This window comes from Beta vulgaris, chromosome 6, assembly GCF_026745355.1.
Source record: "Beta vulgaris subsp. vulgaris cultivar EL10 chromosome 6, EL10.2, whole genome shotgun sequence".
NCBI classification, from domain to species: Eukaryota; Viridiplantae; Streptophyta; class Magnoliopsida; order Caryophyllales; family Amaranthaceae; genus Beta; species Beta vulgaris.
The window spans coordinates 18,376,146-18,399,249 of NC_079207.1; the positions used below are offsets into that span (position 1 = coordinate 18,376,146).

At 34.6% G+C, this 23,104-nt stretch overlaps 2 protein-coding genes across 2 annotated transcripts; one reads left to right on the plus strand and one right to left on the minus strand.

Annotated features, from left to right (window-relative positions):
• The first annotated feature begins 985 nt into the window (after positions 1 to 985).
• Positions 986 to 1,486, plus strand: LOC104896214 (uncharacterized). Its single transcript, XM_010682931.2, has one exon. It carries the CDS (start codon positions 986 to 988, stop codon positions 1,484 to 1,486), a length of 501 nt encoding a protein of 166 aa, XP_010681233.2.
• Positions 1,487 to 2,146: 660 nt separating this feature from the next.
• On the minus strand, positions 2,147 to 11,120 carry LOC104896065 (S-adenosylmethionine carrier 1, chloroplastic/mitochondrial). Its single transcript, XM_010682754.4, has 13 exons — positions 10,960 to 11,120; positions 10,571 to 10,656; positions 10,139 to 10,246; positions 9,607 to 9,693; positions 9,328 to 9,400; positions 8,786 to 8,876; positions 6,451 to 6,504; positions 6,276 to 6,371; positions 6,098 to 6,187; positions 5,211 to 5,262; positions 3,730 to 3,791; positions 3,503 to 3,583; positions 2,147 to 2,555 (listed from the first exon to the last, which is right to left on the minus strand). The coding sequence occupies exons 2-13, from the start codon at positions 10,626 to 10,628 to the stop codon at positions 2,424 to 2,426; spliced, it is 984 nt and encodes a 327-aa protein (XP_010681056.1). The 5' UTR covers positions 10,629 to 10,656; positions 10,960 to 11,120; the 3' UTR covers positions 2,147 to 2,423.
• Between the last annotated feature and the right edge of the window lie 11,984 nt (positions 11,121 to 23,104).

The window sequence follows — 23,104 nt, forward strand, 5'->3', positions numbered from 1 at the left end:
TTATGTTGAAACTGAAAACAACTTTATCTTTGGAGAAAATAACAATGCATAAATATACTCAGTTTGTTTAATTGCCTCAATGTTCAATTTAATCTATTTCCTAATTCTTTTAGGGGAATGTTTTCACTATTTCATTATTAATAAAATATGCATTTTCTTATACTGATCATAATATTTATTAGTTATGAAAATATGAATTTTACTATAAGTTGGAACTAAAGAACGATGTCTTCTCAATAGTGGGACAACACACGCTATATTGAAAAATGAAGAGCATTTTTCTTAACTTACAATATTCCAAGCAAATGTCAACACAATTTTTGGGACAACCAAGCTGATTGAAGGCTCTGGGAAAGCCTGCATTATATCTCCAAATGGGGCAAAGTTGATAATCAACGACGCATTATATTCGAGTAAATCTCGAAAAACCTCATAAGTTTCAAAGATGTACGTCAGAATAATTATCATTTGGAAACAATGACAGTGAACCAAAAGGAATTTATATGTCTTACGACAGAAATATTTGGCGAACAATATATTTATGAAAATTTGCCAACAATTTTTTCGAGATTATATTGCATAAATATACGTTCTATTGAAATTGATATGATATATATAACCAGAAGTTAGATAACAGAAAACCATTTACTTTATGACATGACCCATTAAGCCATCCTGGCACATGAATGATCAATAGTCATTGAAAACTCAATAAAGAATGTTGAAGTTCCTAGATCAAATGAATTGTTGGTTTCACAATGCTATTACTGTGGTCATTTTAAATGTACACTAGTAAGTACTAAGTAGTCATGATGCAGTGCTTCAGAATAAGATAAATATACTCTTTATTGATTCATATTTGGACTAAAAAAAAGGGCCCCAAGGCACGTATAAAACAATAGAGATTCTACCCAGGCTGAGAAAAGTCTGATATCAGATCATAGCAAAAGGTACTATTGCAAACTCAAAAAAAATAGCTGAATCCATGTATTGCGTCAGGAAAAATATAAGGGCTCTTGATTACTGGGATGGAGATGGCCCCATAGTGGTCGGAGTGGTAGGCATAGCCGGTAAAGGTGGTGATGCCGTATTAGGTGCAGAAGGCATGGATGGAAATGGTGGTAATGTGGCCTTTGGCAGAGGGGCAGCAGGAAGTGGCCCCAAAGTTGTGGGCTTTGGTAGAACTGGTGCAGCAGGCATTGCTGGCAGAGGACTGACAGTTGGAAGTGGCAGCAATGTTGCTGGCTGTGGGGGCAGGTTGGTTGCAGTTGGCAATGCGGGCAAGGAGTTAGATGGCAATGGTGGTAGTGCTGCTTGTGTTGGGTTCAACATTGTTGGCATCGGTGGGATGCTGGGGTTTGGTAGTGGGGGAAACCCTGTTTTCGGCATGGTTGGGAGTGCTGGCATCGGAGGGATGCTTGGGTTTGGCAACGGTTGGATGGGAGGAAGTGCTTGTAAAAGATGTCGGGCTGCAAAGCTCATTTGAAAGAGCGCTAAAAGTACCGATAAGACAGTAACAAGCTTTGCCATAGTGAGAAATGAGATATACTTAATTACTTATGTCCTAGTAATTGATGCTTCTGTGATGGTAAGACAGCTTCTAGTTTTGATGGCTATTTATAGGGAATTTTTTTGTTTTCTGGTGTTCAGGTTATTGAGAGAACCAACTAATCTTGATTATTATGGGTTGTAGTTGGTTATAAAGTGTACTAGTTAGCTCACCTTCCCGTGGTATTGGAGACATAATTTTTATACTTAGAAAAAGTGGATTATTTTGCACTTGGCTCATGTCTAGAGGATCATCATGAGACAATTTGTGAGATTAATTAGTCAACCTTGTTGAAAATTGGTATTTTTTCAATGGGTAATTGAACAAACTTTGAAGTGTCGAGAACCCACACTCCAATTTCTGTCTACGATTTTGATGTCCTAATTTATCCAATTACCAAATTATGAACAAACAAGGATTAGGGGTATATCTAAATTCGAGCTCGAAACGAACAACCCTCCCCATCCCCCCTCTCCCCCAAAAAAGAATCTATCAATGGATAGCATTTCATATTGTGAATATGCAATTAAGGATATATTTCGAAAAATACCTCCTAGAAGATTGTTATATAGAAGCACATTATGAAATTTCACATCATTGGTAAAATTGGACTTCTCATTTTTCTTTTTTTCTATACTCATACAGGAGAAATCAAATTTAGATCAATTGGAGCTATTTGAATCTTCTACAAAAGTTGATCCCTTGTTTGACTCATAATAGGAGTTTGGAATGTGCCTAATGAAAATTTACAACAAATATACAACTTTATCATAAAAGCATGTTATTATTATTAGCTGACTAACTCAAGGGTTTAAGCAAATTAATGGTTAACTCAAAATGCTAACATATCATGTTCCACCTCAAGGAAATAACATCAAGCTTGTTTTTTCTCTGATGATTCAATACGCTTTTCTCGTGACTCTGAAAGAAACCGCTTTGTGCTTTCAAGTACACCAAAGAATATAGAGCCACCAATTCCGATCCACAAAACTCTAGGTCCAATCCCCTGCACATTTAGAACCGTAAACCGTATAAGCTGCTCAATTGCAGTCTGTTGTATCACACTATACAAAGCCATAGATAACGAAAGAAGGTACAAGAACATAATTTTTCGAACGCTAATATACAACTCTGACCTTAGTGCAAGTTAAATTTGTTAATTTTTACATGTTACTAGTTAGCTATATTTCATCAGCCTTAGCTAAAGCTTTCTACTTTATTTTTTAAGGTCCAATTCCTTAATTTGTAACGGGATTATTGATTTACAATGTCACCAAGAGGGGAGGGAATTTACCCGAAACAGGGAAGTAGCGTTTATTTCATTGTGCAAAATGGCGTGAGCACAAGTCTATTGACTATGAATATGATATATAGTTTTACTCTTTGTTGTATACTTCTATTAGTATAGATATTATTATCACTATTTATTATAAACCTCCTTCAAGAAACTTTTGGCTGTGTTTCAGTTTTATTAGTAGCGGACTAGCAGTTTTAGTACCACCTGTATTGATATAAGTATTGCTTTTAGTTATTTAATGTGAATATATGACATAATAATTTGTCAGCAACAAGGTTCTTTCTACCCTAAGTCTCAGTTTTCCTTCTCATAAAACCAACTCCACTAGCAAATCTGTAAGCATTATATGATGTCTGGAAATTGAAACATCTAACCAAAACAATGCGTACATTATCTCTAGTCAAATATTCAAATATTCTGCAGCATCCTAATGTCGAATTTAGATAGCTTTATTTATTATCTTAGCACATAATTCTTCTCTTCCTTTTGTTTTTCCTTTTTTCTACACCTCCTTACAGATCCATATCTACATTTTCTTCCGAAAACTATGAGAATTAATATAGATGATGTCAATTGAAAACGATTACTATAATAAGCAGTGTGATACAAGCATGAAATCGTTATTAATCCAGGAAAATGACTTTCGATACTCTTACCTTTAAAAGGGCAGGGGCTCCCTCTTCCCTAACAATAGTCTGGACACAATCTACAATGCCTTTGTACTGGTTTCCAGATCCCTATGGAAATAAAATAAGACGTTAACAAGGCGCCATAAGAGCACATGCAACAAGCAAAGATATGTGAATACAAAATTTGAGGAATCAGAGAAGTCACATGAAATGCAAAAATTGAGGAATTAGATTACAGGACAAATTGAAGATACCTGGATCATTAGCCTAGTCTTAATTACATCAAGAGGGGTAGTAATAGCACCAGTTAACGCACCTGTAAACAGAGAACTAGATTAGGATAAATAATATGAAGATAGCACAAAATGCATCACAAAAAGGAGTTCTTCAACACGTCAGTAACAGATCATACAGGAGGGCATGCACATGAAATAGCATAGACTTTTGCTTCTGCTGTTACAAAAAGCTAACTCAAGGTGACCACCAAAATATCTCCTGTTAGGGTTTCAGTAAGTTGAACAAGGAGAATTAAATACATTAATAAGTTCGGTAATTTTCCATGCCTTTACATCGGATAACCAACCTGTCACTAGTTTGCAAGAAATCAAGCTGGGGCCACCCATATTGCTGACATATGCCAGACGTGGGAGGAAAGGCATGAAGGCACTACAGAAGGGTCAATTAGTTATGATGACTGAAGGGCTTCTGGAAAACTTACTAAATAAGTTCGTTAGGATAGGGGAGAATTTGGTCAACCAAGTTGCTATATATCAAAGAATAGTGTAAGTAGGGTATTGTAATTTCTCATGGGAAGAAACACATTACATGAGATTCTACCTCTCGATTAGTCTTGCGGCCAATTTACTCCATGTAAAGAATAAGGGGACAACTTGCACAATTGCCATAACTCCATAAGTTTAGGGGGAATTTGACACATTGCCATAGGACAATCATATCTTAGGTTCTCCCCTAATTTGGTTTCACACCCTGGCCTTGTCAATTAAAGTACTATTTCCTGCTAAATTCATCGAGATCCTAACATTTTTGCATCTGGTACTGTATCATTCCTTAAACTCCGTTAAAGTTATTATCATATCAGTAAGATTTGACATGTTATGCTTGCTTGTAATCCCAAAATTTGCAATCCTTGTTTATGAAGAATAAGTTGACCCCTTCTGTAACTTCCATTATAGATCTCATAAGAATTTAGAACATCCGTTTCAGGAATCAATTAACCAAGAATTTGAACCAAAAATTAGACAAGTCAAATGACTAAGTTCAATTAACCAAGAATTTGCATAGTCTAGTCAGTAACTGCAACAGCCAGCTGAGACCATTGAACTGATGTTCAAGGAATTATCCTATGTTTAGAGAGCTCAACATCTTAATGCTCATTTCATATACAGGTTTGTCTGAACAGTCATTTGAAAAAGCTAGAGAAGCAATACAAAAAATCATTTTTCTTGCGTGTCTCTGAACAAGTCATAAATGCAAACAGCTCTTTAAAGTCGAGAACATTCACAAATTACCACTTCAGTTTTAAACTTAAAGCTCTAAGATTCAAACAGCACACAAGAATTATCTACAATGATTTGTCTGTCCACATTACCACAAACAGCTGGGAACCATACTTTCTACATCTCTCATTAGCATAAAAATACACATGAATGAAAGAACAAAGTTATATGCGCCATGATATGACTTGATATGCAAGCAGAGAGTAAAAGTTCATTACCAGCAAAAGCGCCAATGACGGCATTCTCCGGATCATTCAGTTCTCTTTTGGCCTGAAAATCAGAAATCCAAGATCATCTTTGACAGAATATTCGACATTGCATTGGTCTTAAATAGTTAATCAGCTACATGTGTATTATACGTCAAGTAAAATATATGCTCCCCTTCCCCCTTCCCCCTTCCCCAGTTAAAAAGGAGCATAAGCATGTAACAAAATTCATGGCTAAATTCTTGCTACAATGGTGATAGGACAACAAAATATTCCACTAATATATGCCCCCATAGACAATTTCTTGCAATACAAACGATTTATATGTATTTAGTTCCACAAGTTTGTAATATGAACAAGCTATAATACTTTTGGCGCAGCCTTGACTAATTGAATAATGGTATAAAACTTATTTTTTACAAAATGAAGAAAACAGAAGTACACGTCAAGCAATAAACCAATTGGATAGTGCAATATGATCCCTTTCCAGATTTCGACGAATCAGAGATCAATTACAATGTAAAACACATTGAAGTGAATCACGATGGACAATTTTTCCTTATTTACTTAATCATCAAGCAAATGACATCTCAATATTTCCTTTATGCTTCAGCTTTCTGTTGACAATATTAATTCAGTTATAAGCTAATTTTATCATGCGAGTGACAAAGGGAGGCCTTTTTAACGCATTCACATATTTTTTATTTCTTTCATCTTCTATCTGCACGAAGAACGTTCGTTGTTGATTACAGTTGGATTAAAGTTGTAGTGTTAATTGTTATTCATTTATTTCATAGAAAGATCAGCTTAGCTTTATGAAAATAACATGATACTGTGCACTTGTGGGCCTAATGATATGCAATAACAATATGTTACTAAGCAAATACAAGAAAACTCACTGCAAGCTTGTAACCGAGCCGAATCTGTTCATATAGGCAGAACTGTATAGCATCGAAGGGTAAATCTCGTAGCAAAAATGATCTGTATCCCTGCGATGTGCTCATAAGCATGCCAGATTTAAATTTAGGGGCAAATAAGACTGATGCATCCAAGGAAAGGGAAAGAAAAATTAATTACCGCATAAAGACCTTTGAATCCCTCCTTTGAAACAATTAGACGTACAGCATCAGGAGCTGAAGTAAACTGCCCTGTTTGCATCCTCTGCTTAACAACCTGAAACACATTAACATTAAATATAGCCTAAAACAGCAATTCAGAACATAATACTTTCAGAATAAAGAAGTTTAATTACTTCAGTAGGTACACGAATTAGAGAAGCAGCAACACCCCCAGCAGCACCTGCAGTCTGCACAAAATTTGACAAAAAGGGCATAGATAATTAGACGAGGGGGGGGGGGAAATCCGGGTAAACATACAATGATACAATACCAACGGGGCAAGAAAACCTGCACTAGAGCCTAATGATAATAGAGTGCTTCCTCAGCTTACAACTCAGACATGTCAGTTTTCTCTTCGGTAGGACACAAAGATTACATAAATATATTAAAATTTTAAAAAAATTACGTTGAGCTGGTAAGCACCCAACTCTTAACACTAGCTAGTGATAGATTTCCCCTGTTATATATTTACAACCTTGGGTGAAATGTATAGCGCTCGGGCATACATTTACTCTTTTCCTCAACCAGAGAACCTCATTCCAACCTAATTGGCCTCGTTTTCGATGGTGAAAACTAAGAATTATGACACATGTTAAGATTATCGCTATCAAGTATCAACTAGCTCTGATGCAGAACTTAAGGAGATGTTTGGGACAAGGAGCCTCCACTAACCACCCCACAAAAACAACAATGTCAAAGCCTTAATCCTAAAAGATAAAGTAGGCTGCATGAACCAAGTAATTATCGTTTGTGGCCATGCACAAAGATCATCATCCTCCATTTACTTCTATCTAATGCTATATGCTCCTTCAAACACAATTTCTTCATATCATTTTCAACAACCTCCAACTAAACCATTTTTGGCCTCCATCAACTTCTTCTATGATGCCATAATTCCAACTCCTATTTCACAGTGCATCTTTTGGTATACGTTGCACATGTCCAAACCTTCTAATATCTTCACCACAACGTCCATCTCATAATCATGTGTTCGAACACATCTTTGTTTATTGACATATGCATCTCTATTACACCCATCTTATTGCAGACCTCCCCAAAGGCCCAACACCCCATCCCATATTTTAAAGTTCATATAACAATGTTGGTCTTCATCCTGTAGAATTGTAGTTCAAAACACTCACTTAGGGACTTAGGGTTATAGCTAACGTCACTAGATCTTTCTTTGGTTTCTCTATCAATCTACATTGGTACTCTGTGTACTAGGTTTTATGCTTACCTAGTCTAAATTTTTGGGATTCTAACTTTGTCTCCGTAACTCCAACTTGACATTAATCGCGTCTCATCAACCAATATGATATCATCTACAACATTAAAAAAAAAAAAACCCAATATTTCATCTTGAATAGACCATGTTAAATATCAAATATTGTTGCAAAAAGGACATGACTTGATGAATCCCTAGTGTAGTTCAACCCTGATAGGAAAATCGTTCATTACTTGGCTCGGCTTGGTTTGATTAAATTTAACCTGAGTTGAACTCGAACTGGACTTACCTCGAACTCTAAAATCCCTTATCGATCTTGGCTACATATAATCTTCATTGGTCACTACTATAATCATATCACTCTTCCTAAAAACCTCAACTACATTGTTTACATGCCTCCACTGGCCTCTCCCGAACAAAACAAGGGATTAGAGTTTTCGGAGACCCTTGCAATTTATATAATAACTGTTTTTCTTACTTCCTTTCTAAAGAATCTTTGACTTGCTTGATCACTTCATAAACTTTTGACTTGCTTGATTACTTCATAAACTTTTGACTAGCAAATATAAGGCTGCATTTGGACTTTCCAGTCTTTACTGCTTCCTTTTCCAAAAGGGAAAGGGTGTGAGCCAAATCCTTAATCTCCTATTGTTATTAGTTCCCACAAGCATATAAACATGACCATTTTTGTTCCTTCTTCTTACTTCTCCTCATTATCTCTTCTTCTGCATGAAAGCCCCCACCAGCTCGAAACTACCTACTACTCATGTTCCTTTTCTCAGGATTAACACCATTGCAATAAACTTGAGCAGGAAGCAGGGGCATCATGCACATAGTAGTCACAAAAAGAGAGCAAAAATTCAGCTAAAGACAGAATGAGACCTTGAACATAGCAGCTGACAGTCTGACTCTGACACTTTGACCATGATTTAGAACTTAAGATTTGAAAACATAGAAATATTTTACACTTCGTGCTCATTTTACTACCAGAAGAAAAGACAAGTTGCCAATGGTATAGCTCCATATTTCTGATACAGCCATACAGATAAATGGCCCCACTAATACACAAACAGGTTCAGCCTGGGCTAATCAGTGCAGCTAAGAGTTAAGATGTAACTATGGATCCACACTCCACACTGTAATTTTACTCCAATACCATAAAAAACAAAGTAAAACGAATGAAAAGCAAAAAAAACGATTTTAATGGACAAAAAAGTAGGGATAAAAACAGTTTGATCTCATACCAAATGTGCAACTGCACTAAGGTTCTCAGGAAGCAACCTCAACAACTTTTGCTTCGTTGGTTCATACACACCCAGAAACGCAGCAGATGCTCTGCAATGACAGAAGGACCTTGAATCACTTAAGAGCATACATGATGACTATAGAGAAATAGGATACAAGTTAAGAATGAAATCATGACCACAATGTACTGAATTGTGATAGTGTATTACCCTGGCACGATTGAAAGGAGATCAAGCTCTTATGAAAAAAATAAATCAGGAAAGCTAAATCATAATTTGAGACATATGTATGATTTATGTCACCTAAGATAGTCATAACTCATACGTATTGCATGATATCACTTTCTGAAGTTGAGTGAGCATGTGGACTAGTTATCACTTCAAAAGCAGGTAGTATATATGTTGTTTCTTTTAGCATGTAACATATTTGTTTATTTTTTGTAAAACGAAGAACTCTACCCAAACTGCTATCGATTAGAACATATAAAGCAGCAGCTGTTCATAGTTGATGTTAAGTTGGTCAAACGTAAGAAGATACATACGGAAGGACTCCTGCAAGATTTCCAGCCAATCCAGAGTAAAGACCCTTCAAAACAATCTTTCCTCCACCACGTGCTGCCTATCATAAAATCAAGGCCTTTGCTTCAGATTTACGGTGGCAAAAAAACCTGTAGGACCTCTAAAAAAACTTTTAATAAAATGGAACTAAAAAGGAAAGTGACAATTGCAAAATGATAAAGACTGCTTCTTTTAATGAGCCTGCAACACCACAAAGATTAACAAAGAAGACTCAAAATAAAAAAAGTCATGCTAAACTCGACCTGCCTGTAATCGTGTCTTTATAGTATCAATTGGGTATAAAACAGTCTCCACAACGACACCAGCAGTACCTCCTGCAATAATACCATCTACAAGAACAAGGGAATCAGAGTAGATGCAGAATGGTGTAATACAGCAACCTTATTTAAGCAATATATCAATATATCACAAGCAAGAGCATCAGTTATGACATCCTAAATTAGTATCTATATTACTCAACACTACAAAAATATGAGAGACGAATGACTCCAAGGTGCCATTTGTTTAGGAGGAAAACGTTCTCAAGGTAAATGATTTTACCCATTTTCCACTGTTTGGTTAAACAAAGGATTTAAAAAGGAACACTAAGGTGTAAAAGAGTTCCCCCATCCTTTTCTAAACATTTTCCTCTACTCTCTCATTACCAACCTCTCCATTTTCCCCTTATTAGCGTAATAGTTTTCCATCAAACCAAACAAAGAAAAATTAATATTCATTTACGTTTTCTAGCGGGAAAATAATTAAAGCAGATAAAATTAGAGTCTAAGGGCATACCTACTAACGTTTGAATGAAATCAAAGGGCTTTTCTTCTCCCATGCTGGCAGATGCAAAACACATTTTACTTCCCATCGATACTTTCTGCACTTTTGGCCCCGACATATCTGCAAAATGCCCTAATATCAACTTACATATTTTATTTTATATTATACTCCCTCCTATCTTTATTAGTTTACCCGTATTCTCTTTGGACGTCTCTTATTAGTTATAAGTTAACCCCTTTCTTTTGTTTCTACTTTTGGAATGGGACTACTAACTTTTCGTCACAAATACATTCAATTCAACTCCAATATAAAATAATAGTGTTTCTCTCTTTATGACCCACAACATTATTTCCTTCTAAAACTATATGCAGAGAAAGTATTTTGATAAAGAAACAATAGCTTATAAATTACAACACCAGCTAAATTGGAAGAAAAAGAAAATACCTGACTGTTCCATTGAAGAGTTCTTTGTGCCACCAATGGCTAACGTAACAGGCCCCATTCTAAGGAGCAAAAACCTCCTCTAGGGTCTTATAACCGGAAAAAAGGTAGATTTTTCAGACAATATTATATATTTCTTTTATTGAGGGGTGATAATACTAAAATCTCAAAGAATTAATCTTTAGAACAAAAAAAAGTGAGAAATTACAAGTACATTAATTAACAGAAAATAAATAAAATAAAAGGCTGTGCAATTTTCGAACTTTTTATACAGTGAAATTAGGCACCGAAAAACTGCAAAAGTTGAACAGTATATAATAAAGCAGCGGAAATTGAAAATTACAAAAATGTAGTAGGTTTTCAGTCAAAGGAGAGAGAGAGAAATGGAGTACCGATGATGGAAGAAGTACTATGAGTGTTGAAGTTGGAAGTAACAGAGAGTTGCAGTGGTTTGCTGGAAATGGAATGGAAGTTTCGGCAAATTGGAGAGGATAAAGAGGGCGAGTTCGGGCGTGGGCTGACCTTTTGAGTTTTGGGTTTCTCAATTTCATGTTTTATTTGGCCCACCAGCCATAATCATATCATTCAGTTCACTTTATTTTTACTTATTTCACATTAGATAAGTTCATATCATACTTATATTTACAAACTTATTATTATTGATATTGTTGTTATTATTAATATTATCATTGATATTATTATTATACGATTACTATTACTATTAATATAACTATTTACTTGTACATTTGTTCAAAAAGATATCATTATTGTCCTTGTTATACTTATTAATTATTAATATTGGTAATTACTATTAATGTCGTTGTTATTGTTATCATTATTTCAAGTTATTTGTGTTTAAGAAGAAGGATGTTCTTTTGACATGTATACGTGTTTTTTTATATTTGTTCTAATTAATAATTGTAATATGCGATGTTCTTTTTGATGTTGTACAAACATGACGAGATAGTATATGATGTTTATTATTTTTTAACAATTTTGACCGTATAATAAAGTATATATTACTAGTTCATATACATAAGTAGCATGGGATAACCTAATAGTGTTAGCATCACCTTCAAATTCTCCCAAAAAGGATTTCAACTTATCTTTAAAAACAACTATATAGAACATGGCAACGATATAATACGAAAATTTAACAATTTAGTTCAAGATCATATGACTATATATAATTTATAGGTTTATTTATATATTAAAAAAAGAACAATTGATTGATATAACAAAGAACATTTTGTTAGTTAAATCCGAACATGCCATCAATATAAAAGTAACATCTATCTTTTATTAGAATTTGTTCTTTAAATAGTTTTTAGAATTTGTTCTTAAATCGGAACATGCCATCAATATAAAAGTAACATCTACCTTTTATTTTTAGAATTTGTTCTTTAGATAGATTTTGTATGCTCTTTTTTAGGGTGCGTTCTATTCAACTTATTGGCCCTGAATTTATTGGACCTTAATTATCTGAACTGAACTTATTGAACCTGAACTGAACTTATTGGAACTTATTAAACCTGATTGGACCTGATTCAACCTGATTGGAACTTATTGGACCTTATTGGAACTTATTGACCTTATTGGAACTTATTGACCTTATTGAAACTTATTAGACCTTATTGGCCCTGATTGAAACTTATTAGACCTTATTGGACCTGATTGAAACTTATCAGGGGTGCGTTCTGTTCAACTTAAAAAATTAAGTTTCAGGTCCAATAAGTTCAGATAAGTTGCAATAAGGTCTAATAAGGGAAATAAGTTCCAATAAGGTCTAATAAGGTCCAATAAGTTCCAATCAGGTGCAATAAGTTCCAATCAGGTCTAATAAGGTCCAATAAGTTCCAATAAGGTCTAATAAGGTCCAATAAGGTCCAAATAGTCAATGTTTAATAAACATTTGTATTATTGTCCATTTTTTTGTTATTCATAATTCATATCACTATTAGCTGATTATGTACGTTATTATTAGAATTTTAATTAAAGTACCACAATGATTATATAGTATTATACTTGTATTAGTGTCTATCATTTTATTATTTATTTGTATTATGTCTATTATTTTATTATTTATTTGTATTATGTTTATTATTTTATTATTCATATTACTATTAGCTGATTATGTTATTATTAGAATTTTTTTATTAAAGTACCATAATGTATAGTATTATACTTGTATTATTGTCTATTATTTGATTATTCATATTGCTATTAAATAATATTATAATTATGGTCAAATAATTAAGGTTAACAATAATAATTATTATTATAATTATAATATTTGCAATTCGTCTTTAAATAACTAGAGATAACATGTTAAATATATAAATAGTAAATTTTTTTGTTAAATTAATTATCATAAGAGATATGATTAATAATCGTTATTTTTTAAAGGACGAATTATAATAATTATTACTCCATAGAAAATTTTGAGGGGTAGTATTTACGTTAGTGGTAATATTTATGTTATTAATGATCAATTTTTGTCTAATAAGGTCAAATAAGTTTCAATCAGGTCCAATAAGGTCTAATAAGTTTCAATCAGGTCCAATAAGGTCTAATAAGTTTCAATCAGGGCCAATAAGGTCTAATAAGTTTCAATAAGGTCAATAAGTTCCAATAAGGTCCAATAAGTTCCAATCAGGTTCAATCAGGTCCAATCAGGTTTAATAAGTTCCAATAAGTTCAGTTCAGGTTCAGGTTCAATAAGTTCAGTTCAGATAAGATCCAATAAGTTCAGGGCCAATAAGGGTGCGTTCTGTTCAACTTAAAAAATTAAGTTTCAGGTCCAATAAGTTCAGATAAGTTCAGATAAGTTCAGATAAGTTGTAATAATGTCTAATAAGGGCAATAAGTTCCAATAAGGTCTAATAAGGTCCAATAATTCAATCAGGTGCAATAAGTTCCAATCAGGTGCAATAAGTTCCAATCAGGTGCAATAATTCTTCATCGGTGCAATAAGGTCCAATAAGTTCCAATTAGGTCTATATAAGGCCCAATAAGGTCCAAATAGTCATGTTTAATAAACATTTGTATTATTGTCCATTATTTTGTTATTCATAATTTCATATCACTACTGCTGATTATTTATTATATTAGAATTTTAATTAAAGTACCACAATGATTATATAGTATTATACTTGATTAGTGTTTTTATTTTATTATTTATTTGTATTATTTATTATTTATTATTTATTTATATTATGTCTATTATTTTATTATTCATATTACTATTAGCTGATTATGTTATTATTAGAATTAATTTTTTATTAAAGTACCACAATGTATATTATTATACTTGTATTATTGTCTATTATATGATTATTCATATTGCTATTAAATAATATTATAATCATGGTCAAATAATTAAGGTTAACATAATAATAATAATTATTATAATTACAATATTTTGCAATAATAATTATAATTACATTATTTTATTATTTATTTGTATTATGTTATTATTTTATTATTTTATTTGTATTATGTCTATTATTTTATTATTCATATTAAAAATTTTGCTTTTCTACTAGTGTTTTATAAAATCAAAATAAGACTATTAGATATATTAGTGGTGAAAGTTATGTATAGGCAAATATATATAAATAGTAAATTTTTTTGTTAAATTAATTATCATAAGAGATAATTAATAATCATTATTTTTTAAAGGACGAATTATAATAATTATTACTCCATAAAAAATTTTGAGGGGTAGTATTTACATTAGTGGTAATATTTATGTTATTAATGATCAATTTTTTTTGTCTAATAAGGTCAAATAAGTTTCAATCAGGTCCAATAAGATCTAATAAGTTTCAGTCAGGTCCAATAAGGTCTAATAAGTTTCAATCAGGGCCAATAAGGTCTAATAAGTTTCAATAAGGTCAATAAGTTCCAATAAGGTCCAATAAGTTCCAATCAGGTTCAATCAGGTCCAATAAGTTGAATCAGGTCCAATCAGGTTTAATAAGTTCCAATAAGTTCAGTTCAGGTTCAATAAGTTCAGTTCAGATAAGGTCCAATAAGTTTAGGGCCAATAAGTTGAATAGAACGCACCCTAAGTTGAATAGAACGCACCCCTGATTGAAACTTATTTGACCTTATTAGACAAAAACATTGACCATGAATAACATAAATATTACCACTAACGTAAATACTACCCCTCAAAATTTTTTATGGAGTAATATTTATTATAATTCGTCCTTTAAAAAATAATGATTATTAATTATCTCTTATGATATTAATTTAACAAAAAAATTACTATTTATGTATTTGCATATACATAACTTTCACCACTAATATATCTAATAGTCTTGTTTTAATACATAACTTTCACCACGAAAATATGTTATCTCTAGTTATTTAAAGACGAATTGCAAAATATTGTAATTATAATTATTATTATTATTGTTAACCTTAATTATTTGACCATGATTATAATATTATTTAATAGCAATATGAATAATCAAATAATAGACAATAATACAAGTATAACACTATACGTTGTGGTACTTTAATAAAAAAAATCTAATAATAACATACTCCCTCCGTTTTCTAAAGATCTTCCCACTTACTGTTCCTACAGATACCAAGGAAAATCAAGTTTGTGGGGCATGGTGTGAGTAAAGTAGGAGAGAGAAAGGAGTTAAGATAAATAAACAAATAAAAAGGGGTTAAAGTAGGAGAGAGAAAGAGAGTAAAATTGAATTAATAATGTAATGGTGGACCATATGATAGTGACATGAGAGGGTAAATAGGGAAATTTGTTTTGCCAAATAAGGAATAAAGCAAAAGAGGGAAGATCTTTTGGAAACACCCTTAAACGGAAAGAGGGAAGATCTTTAGGAAACGGAGGGAGTAATCAGCTAATAGTAATATGAATAATAAAATAATAGACATAATACAAATAAATGATAAAATAATAGACACTAATACAAGTATAATACTATATAATCATTGTGATACTTTAATTAAAATTCTAAATAATAACATAATCAGCTAATAATGATATGAAATTATGAATAACAAAATAATGGACAATAATACAAATGTTTATTAAATATTGACTATTTGGACCTTATTGGACCTTGTTAGACCTGATTGGAACTTATTGGACCTTATTAGACCTGATTGGAACTTATTGCACCTGATTGGAACTTATTGGACCTTATTAGACCTTATTGGAACTTATTGCCCTTATTGGACCTTATTGCAACTTTTCTGAACTTATTGGACCTGAAACTTAATTTTTTAAGTTGAACAGAACGCACCCTAAATGTTCTTTTTTTTCATCATTATATGTTCTTTTTATTATTATCTAGTAAGTTCTTATTATAAACGGATCTTAGACATGAACAATATGTTCTTTTTACCATGAACAATATGTTCTTTTTACCAAAAATATGTGTTCTTTTATTTTATAATTGTATGTTCATATACTATGTGTCCTTTTTAAAAAGACACTAATTATGCAATTATTAATTATTATTATTATTATTATTAACAGTAGTGATAGTAATAAAATGATAGTAATAGTAATACTATCAACGGAATACAAAGTAATGATAATATTAGTAATAATATGTTTTACAAAAGATAACTTCAAATCAGATCAGCTCAGATCAGATCAGATAAGTTTAGATGAGTAAAAATAAGATGAACTAAACATAGCCTTATTTAGGGCTACATACAACATTTTCCTTTTAAAGCGAAATTCTTTTATCAACTAATCATTGTTACATACTCTCTATTTACTCCCTCTTTTCGTGTTTGTTAGAAAGTAAGAGAGAAATGCAAATTGTAATTAGTTTTAAAGAGTAAGGGTGCGTTCTCTTCACCTTAATAAATTAAGTTCAGTTCAGTTCAGATAAGTTTCAATCAGGTCCAATCAGGATAATAAGTTCTAATCAGGTCTAATAAGGTCCAATAAGTTTCAATAAGGTGCAATAAGTTCCAATCAGGTCCAATAAGTTCTAATTAGGTCTAATCAGGTCCAATAAGTTCCAATAAGGTCTAAATAGTCAAAAAGAATCAATTCCTAACATCTCTTAAGCACTATAATTCCAGAGTTCTCTCTCTAGGGCACTCCTAGGGTTTTGAATATCACAGCCTTGGTTTTCGATTTTTTTTACCTTTTGCATAGGGCTTTCGTCAGCCATTATGGCAGATGAAATCATCAATAAATGTTCGCAACCACGAATTACGGAAGAAGAAGGGGATATCATTGCAATGACAAAGGTGAGTAATGATAATACAAATTCGATTCTTGACTTGGCGATTGTGGGTAAAGTTCTCTAGAATCGCCCTTATAATTTCGAAGCTTTTAAAACGACCATGAATCAGATTTGGTTAATTTCTAAAAAACCTATCTTTAGGTCAAAAGAAAATGGACTTTTTGTTGTTCAATTAACCTGTTCGCGAGATCAAAAAAAAGTGTTGGATGGTGCCCATGGACTTTTAACCAAAACCCAATCTTGATGAGTGAGATTGATGGGGGGGGGGTGCAACCATCTGATAAGCCCGTTTTGGGTGAGACTATACAATTTACCCATGGATAATCGGTCGGAGAATCATATTAGGCTGATTGGAAACTTTCTAGTGGAGATTTTGGAGATTGATTCAGATGGTATTGAATGGGACACTTCAGCTAGGTTGAAGATTTCGATGAATGTCACAAAGCCTTTGAGACGGGTACAAAAGATTCATAACTCGAAAGACAACGTAGTCTTGATTGAGATAAAATATGAACGGCTACCCACGTTCTGTTATGCTTGTAGAATAATAGGACATGTTGAAAGGGATTGTACCTTAGTTGCAGAGGAAGATCGAATGGAGGAGAAATAATGGGATTCCTGGATTCGCGCATCACCGAGAAAAGGCCGACTTAAGTTGTAGGAGGAGGCCAAAACTTTCTTGAGGAACTCTAGGAGGTTTAACGTTCATTAAGAAAATCATGGAGGCAGTATACGTAAGGAGTTAAATGTGGATAGTATGGAGAAGGGCCAGGCTAGGGAAGTAGGGCAGGTTGTGGAAAGGAGTGTTAGGGAGAATATGCATGGAGATAAACTGGAGGGTCAAACTGCATGTCGATAGAGGAGGTAGGGAGCATTGTGAAACCAAGGAAGGAAAACGAAGTGGGGACGAGTGAGCAGGGCCAGTGCGGAACAAACCCTAATGAAGTTCTGGTGCAGTCAGAGGGGGGGGGGGGGAAATCAAGAGGGTGGCAAGGAGAGCATGAGTGAGGAGGAGTCCAAAATAGAAGGCGCTATCATTGTGGAAAATAAGGGGAAGTGTATGAGCGTGAAGAATGGACGAAACATTTCTGAGAGTGGGGAGCCCACTAGTGTTCAGGAGGGAGTGATAAGTAGGAAAAAGGGTGGCGGCGTGTACAAAGAGAAATGTGATGAGGTAGGGGGAGGGTGAACATGTACATATAGGAGTGAGGAGAAAAGATAGAGAGGAGGAAAAGGGTAGTGAACAGAGAGAAGGAGAGAATTGTGGTATTGAAAGGAAGATAGGAGGGGATTCTAGTGTGCTACAGGTTGTTGATAATGAACATTGTAGTCTGATGGATGAAGGTTATGTGAATTGAGTGGCGCGCCTTACACCCTGGGCCCTCGGTGATCAATGAGTAACATCCTCTCATGGAACTGTCGGGGATTGGGGAGCATACCGGCAGTCAATGCGCTTAGGCGTATTGTGATAAATGAGGAACCCCGGATAATTTTCTTACAGGAAACTAAACTTCACCAAACTAAAATGGAACGGGTGAGGTTAAAATTACAATTCAAAGGCATGCTTGCTGTTGATTGTCGTGGAGAGGGAAGAAGGAGGAGTGGGGGAATAACGTTGCTTTGGAAGGAAGGATGGGATATTTCTATCACCTCTTTTTCTCTGAATCATATTGATGTTGTAGTAAAGGAGGCTAGTGGGTTTGATTGGCGGTTTACTAGTATTTATGGCTACACAGAGTCAGGCAACAAAGAGAAAACTGTTAGGCTGCTCAAATCTTTATATAACCATGATGAAGCGCCTTGGCTTGTTTGGGGGTGATTTCAATCTGATGTTATGGTCGACAGAAAAGCAAGGTGGTTGTGATTTTAATCTTGAAGATGCTGCATCTTTTAGACAAGCATTAGACTTTTGCAAGCTGGAAGATCTGCAATTTGTGGGACATCCATTTACTTGGACAAACAACCAAGGTGGCGACAAGAACTTACAGGAGAGTCTAGATAGATTTGCAGCTAATTCGACCTGGTGGGATGTATACGGGAGCTCTTCTGTTACTCACTTAGAAAAGCGAAAATTCGATCACCTCCCGTTGTTACTACGTATGCGGACCTATTTGTCGAGAAGTGGGGCGAACCGAAAACGGAAACTTTTCTTGTTCGAAGAAATATGGACGAGGGAAGCTGATTGTGGGGAAGTGATTGATTCCATGTGGTGCCATGCTGATGATGCGAACAATAAATTGAAGAGATGTCGAGTGACTTATGAAAGTGGAGCAAGAACAAGTTTGGGAATGCAGCAAAGGAGATGTGTGCACTCACACAACAAATGAGTGGTTTGATGGCAAAAGAGCCAAGCTCGAAGAATATTTCTCGAATGCGGGTCATTGATAGTAGATTGGATCAACTGGAGCTCAGGGAGGAAGTGTTTTGGGGAAAAAAGAAGCAGGCAGGAGTGGCTTAATCATAGGCAAAAACACAAAATTTTTCCATGAAAAAGAAAAGCAAAGAGTGGTGAGGAATAATATATCGCGTATTAGAAATGAAACGGGGCTAGTATTTGAGGAGGAAGAGGATATTACCAATGTTTTTGTTCGACATTTTGAGGAATTTTTTTGTGCGAATGAAAACGTTGAGCCTACGTTAGTCATTGACAAAGTTCGAACCCTTCTGTCAACTCAGATGCAACAAGTTCTGGAAGAGCCGTATCACAGGGAAGAAATATGTGAATCTCTTAAGAAGATGCACCCAACAAAAGCCCCGGGACCTGACGATATGTGTGCTCTTTTTTATCAGAAATATTGGAATATAGTTGGAGATAGTGTGGTTGAAAAAGTCCAAAGTTTCCTGAATCAGGGTAGTGAAATTGGTGATTTAAACCAAACGTACATTGCTTTAATTCCAAAGAAAAAAGATTGTAAGTCTCCGGCTGACTTTAGACCAAGTAGTCTATGTAATGTCCTTTATAAACTCATCTCAAAAGTGCTTGCAAATAGAATGAAAAAAGTTTTACCGGATGTTATTCATGAGTCGCAGAGTGGTTTTGTTCCGGGAAGACTTATCACTGACAATATATTGGTTGCCTATGAATGCTTTCATTATTTGCGGAAGAAAAAACAGGAAAGACGGGTTATATGGGGTTGAAACTAGATATGAGTAAAGCGTATGACAGGGTGAAGTGGGTATTTCTGGAAAAAATCATGTTAAAACTAGGCTTCCTGCAATTTTTTTCGAAAAGATTATGAGATGTGTTAGATCCACCTCTTTCTCAATTTTACTGAATGGTCAACCCACAAGATCATTTACTCCCACAAGAGGCCTCCATCAAGGAGATCCAGTATCCCCTTTTCTCTTTATCATCTGCGAGGAAGGCTTCTCTGCGCTGTTGAGAGATGCGGAGGCAAAGAAGGAAATACATGGGTTGAAAATTGGCAAAAAAAGTAGATGCGATCTCACATTTATTTTTGCAGATGATAGCCTGTTATCCACAAGAGCAAACGAGGGAGAAGTAGAGAAAATTATGGAGATTCTTTCCATTTATGAAGCTGCTTCAGGCCAGAAACTGAATATGGAGAAATTGGAGGTGTCCGTTAGCCGAAATATTGAGCAAGAAAAGAAAGATTTGCTTTAGATGAAGTTAACATTTAAGGCAGTGGAGGAACATGAAAATTATCTGGGGATACCAACATATATGAGTGCATCAGAAAAAATATTTTCAGACATAATCAGGAGAGATCAGAGTTTTGAAAAAGCTTGAAGGATGGAAGGAACACTTTTTATCTCATGCAGGAAGAGAAGTTTTGATAAAAGCAATTGCACAAGCGATTCCAACTTATGCAATGCAATGCTTCACTATTCCGATAAGCATACTGAATGAAGTGGAGAGAATGTTTAGAAATTTTTTTGGGGGGCAAAAGGAAAACGAAAAGAAGATGGCGTGGATAGCGTGGCATAAGCTATATGAGTCGAATAAGAATGGAGGTCTGGGTATGAGAAACCTTCCTGTGTTTAATAGTGATCTCCTTGCTAAACAAGCCTGGAGAATCATAAAATACCCAAATTCCCTGATGACGAAGACATTGAAAAATAAGTATTTCCCTCATTCCTGCCTCTTAGATGTCAAGGTGAGTTCAATGGCAAGCTTTACATGGAGATCGATTTTATCAGCACTCCTTCAAAGGGGTCTAAGGAAGGTTGTTGGAGATGGAAACACTATTGACATTTGGGTGGACCCTTGGGTCCCGTCTTTGCGAAGTTCCGCGTATTAAATCAGGGTGATAGAGGGGATGACGCTCCGAAAATGGTGAGTGAACTAATGGCTGGTAGTATGTGGGATACAGGGAAGCTTAACAAATTGTTTTCAGCTTGGGGAAGTAATCGCAATTCTAAGCATTCCAATACCGCGATTTCATGAGGGTGATGAGTGGGCTTGGCATCATTCGAAGCATGGGGACTTTGTTGTGCGGAGTGCTTATTATCTGGAACTTGTCCAAAAGAAAAAAGACGTTGCTTCGTCATCGGAACCTACTCGCCGGAAGATGTGGAAAAGCTTATGGGAAGCCCATATTCCTCCAAAAGTGAAGACGTTTGGGTAAAGAGCCCTTCAAGGTGGGATATCAACCAGGGAAAATCTGTTTAAGAGGGGAATGGAAGGTGATCGAAGGTGCCCGATGTGTGGGAAAAATAATGAAACAACAATGCACACCCTACTGGAATGTGTGGAGGTGCAAAGAATGTGGAAGCAATTACCCTTGTGAATCGAAATCAAGGCCGGTATTGAAGCTTCGTTCACTGATTGGTGCATAACCAAGACGATAACCATAACGGATGCGCTCTCGTGGTCGATGTTTTGGTGCATTTTGTAAAGTGTATGGCTGCGGCGCAATCTTGGTTATTTAGACAAAAAAGAACGATCAACGGAGGATACGCTATCTACAGCTCTTGGTTCGATGCGTGAATTCGTGGTGGCTAGTGAAGAAGGAGGTAAACAACAACATGTAGACGATGGCGTGAAGGAGAGGTGGACTCCTCCAGAGGGCAGTTACAAGATTAATTCCGACGCGACAGTTTTTGAGGATGGGACGGTAGGGTGTGGTGGGATTATGCGGGATGTCCAAAGAGAAGTCATGGGAGCTACATTTTTGTTGATTGAAGGAATCTATGGGATTGATGTTGCGGAGGTCGTTTCAGCGCGACATGCCCTCTCAATTACATTAGAAGCGGAACTTCAGCGAGTGGTGTTAGAAAGCGACGGCAGCAAAATGATTCATCATTTGAAGAAATAAACAAGGGAGATGACCATCTTTGGTCATATTATTTCGAATATTTTAATGCTAGCTAGAAATTGTGCTTGTATTTCCTTTAGTCATGTGCGTAGAAATGGGAACAAGGTAGCTTCAACCATTATTACTTCATAATAAATTTTGAGGGCTAGTATTTACGGTAGGGGTAATATTTATGTTATTACTCGTCAATTTTTTTGTCTAATAAGGTCAAATAAGTTTCAATCAGGTCCAATAAGGTATAATAAGTTTCAATCAGGTCCAATAAGGTCGAATAAGTTTCAATCAGGTCCAATAAGGTCTAATAAGTTTCAATCAGGTCCAATAAGATCTAATAAGTTCCAATCAGGTCAATAAGTTTCAATCAGGTCCAATAAGTTCCAATAACGTTCAATCAGGTCCAATAAGTTGAATCAGGTCCAATCAGGTCTAATAAGTTCAGTTCAGGTCCAATAAGTTCAGTTCAAGTCAAATAAGTTCAGTTCAGATAAGTTCAGGGTTATTCAGTTGAACATAACGCACCCTTAAGAAAAAGTACAAAATAGGTAATAATAGTTAGCTTGATTTCTTTTTATTTATCCATATATGAAGAACAAATAGAAATAGAGAAAGTACATAAGAATCTTGCACCTACCAAGTTTTACCTATTCACTCTCTTTTATTCAATTCGAATAATGAACAAATAGCATGCTTGTATTAGAAGCTTGAGAAGAGTGTCACATGGCACCATTTCTTTGATAGAAACGTCTTTTAATATATTTGTATAGATATTTTGATATTTCTAAAGTCAGTTGTTAGTTATTGCTAATTAGTACGTAATTGGGTAGAAAATCTCCAATTCTTAATATAAATAATAACAAAACATAATTAATATACCGCTTGTCATTATTAGTAACTCTATTTTGAGTCCTAAACAAAAGCACTAAATAAAGCTTTGCTCTATGATCCTAAAAACACGAGAATGTAAAACTTAATAAAATATAAAATCATTGATCAAAGATTTAAAAAAAAAAAAC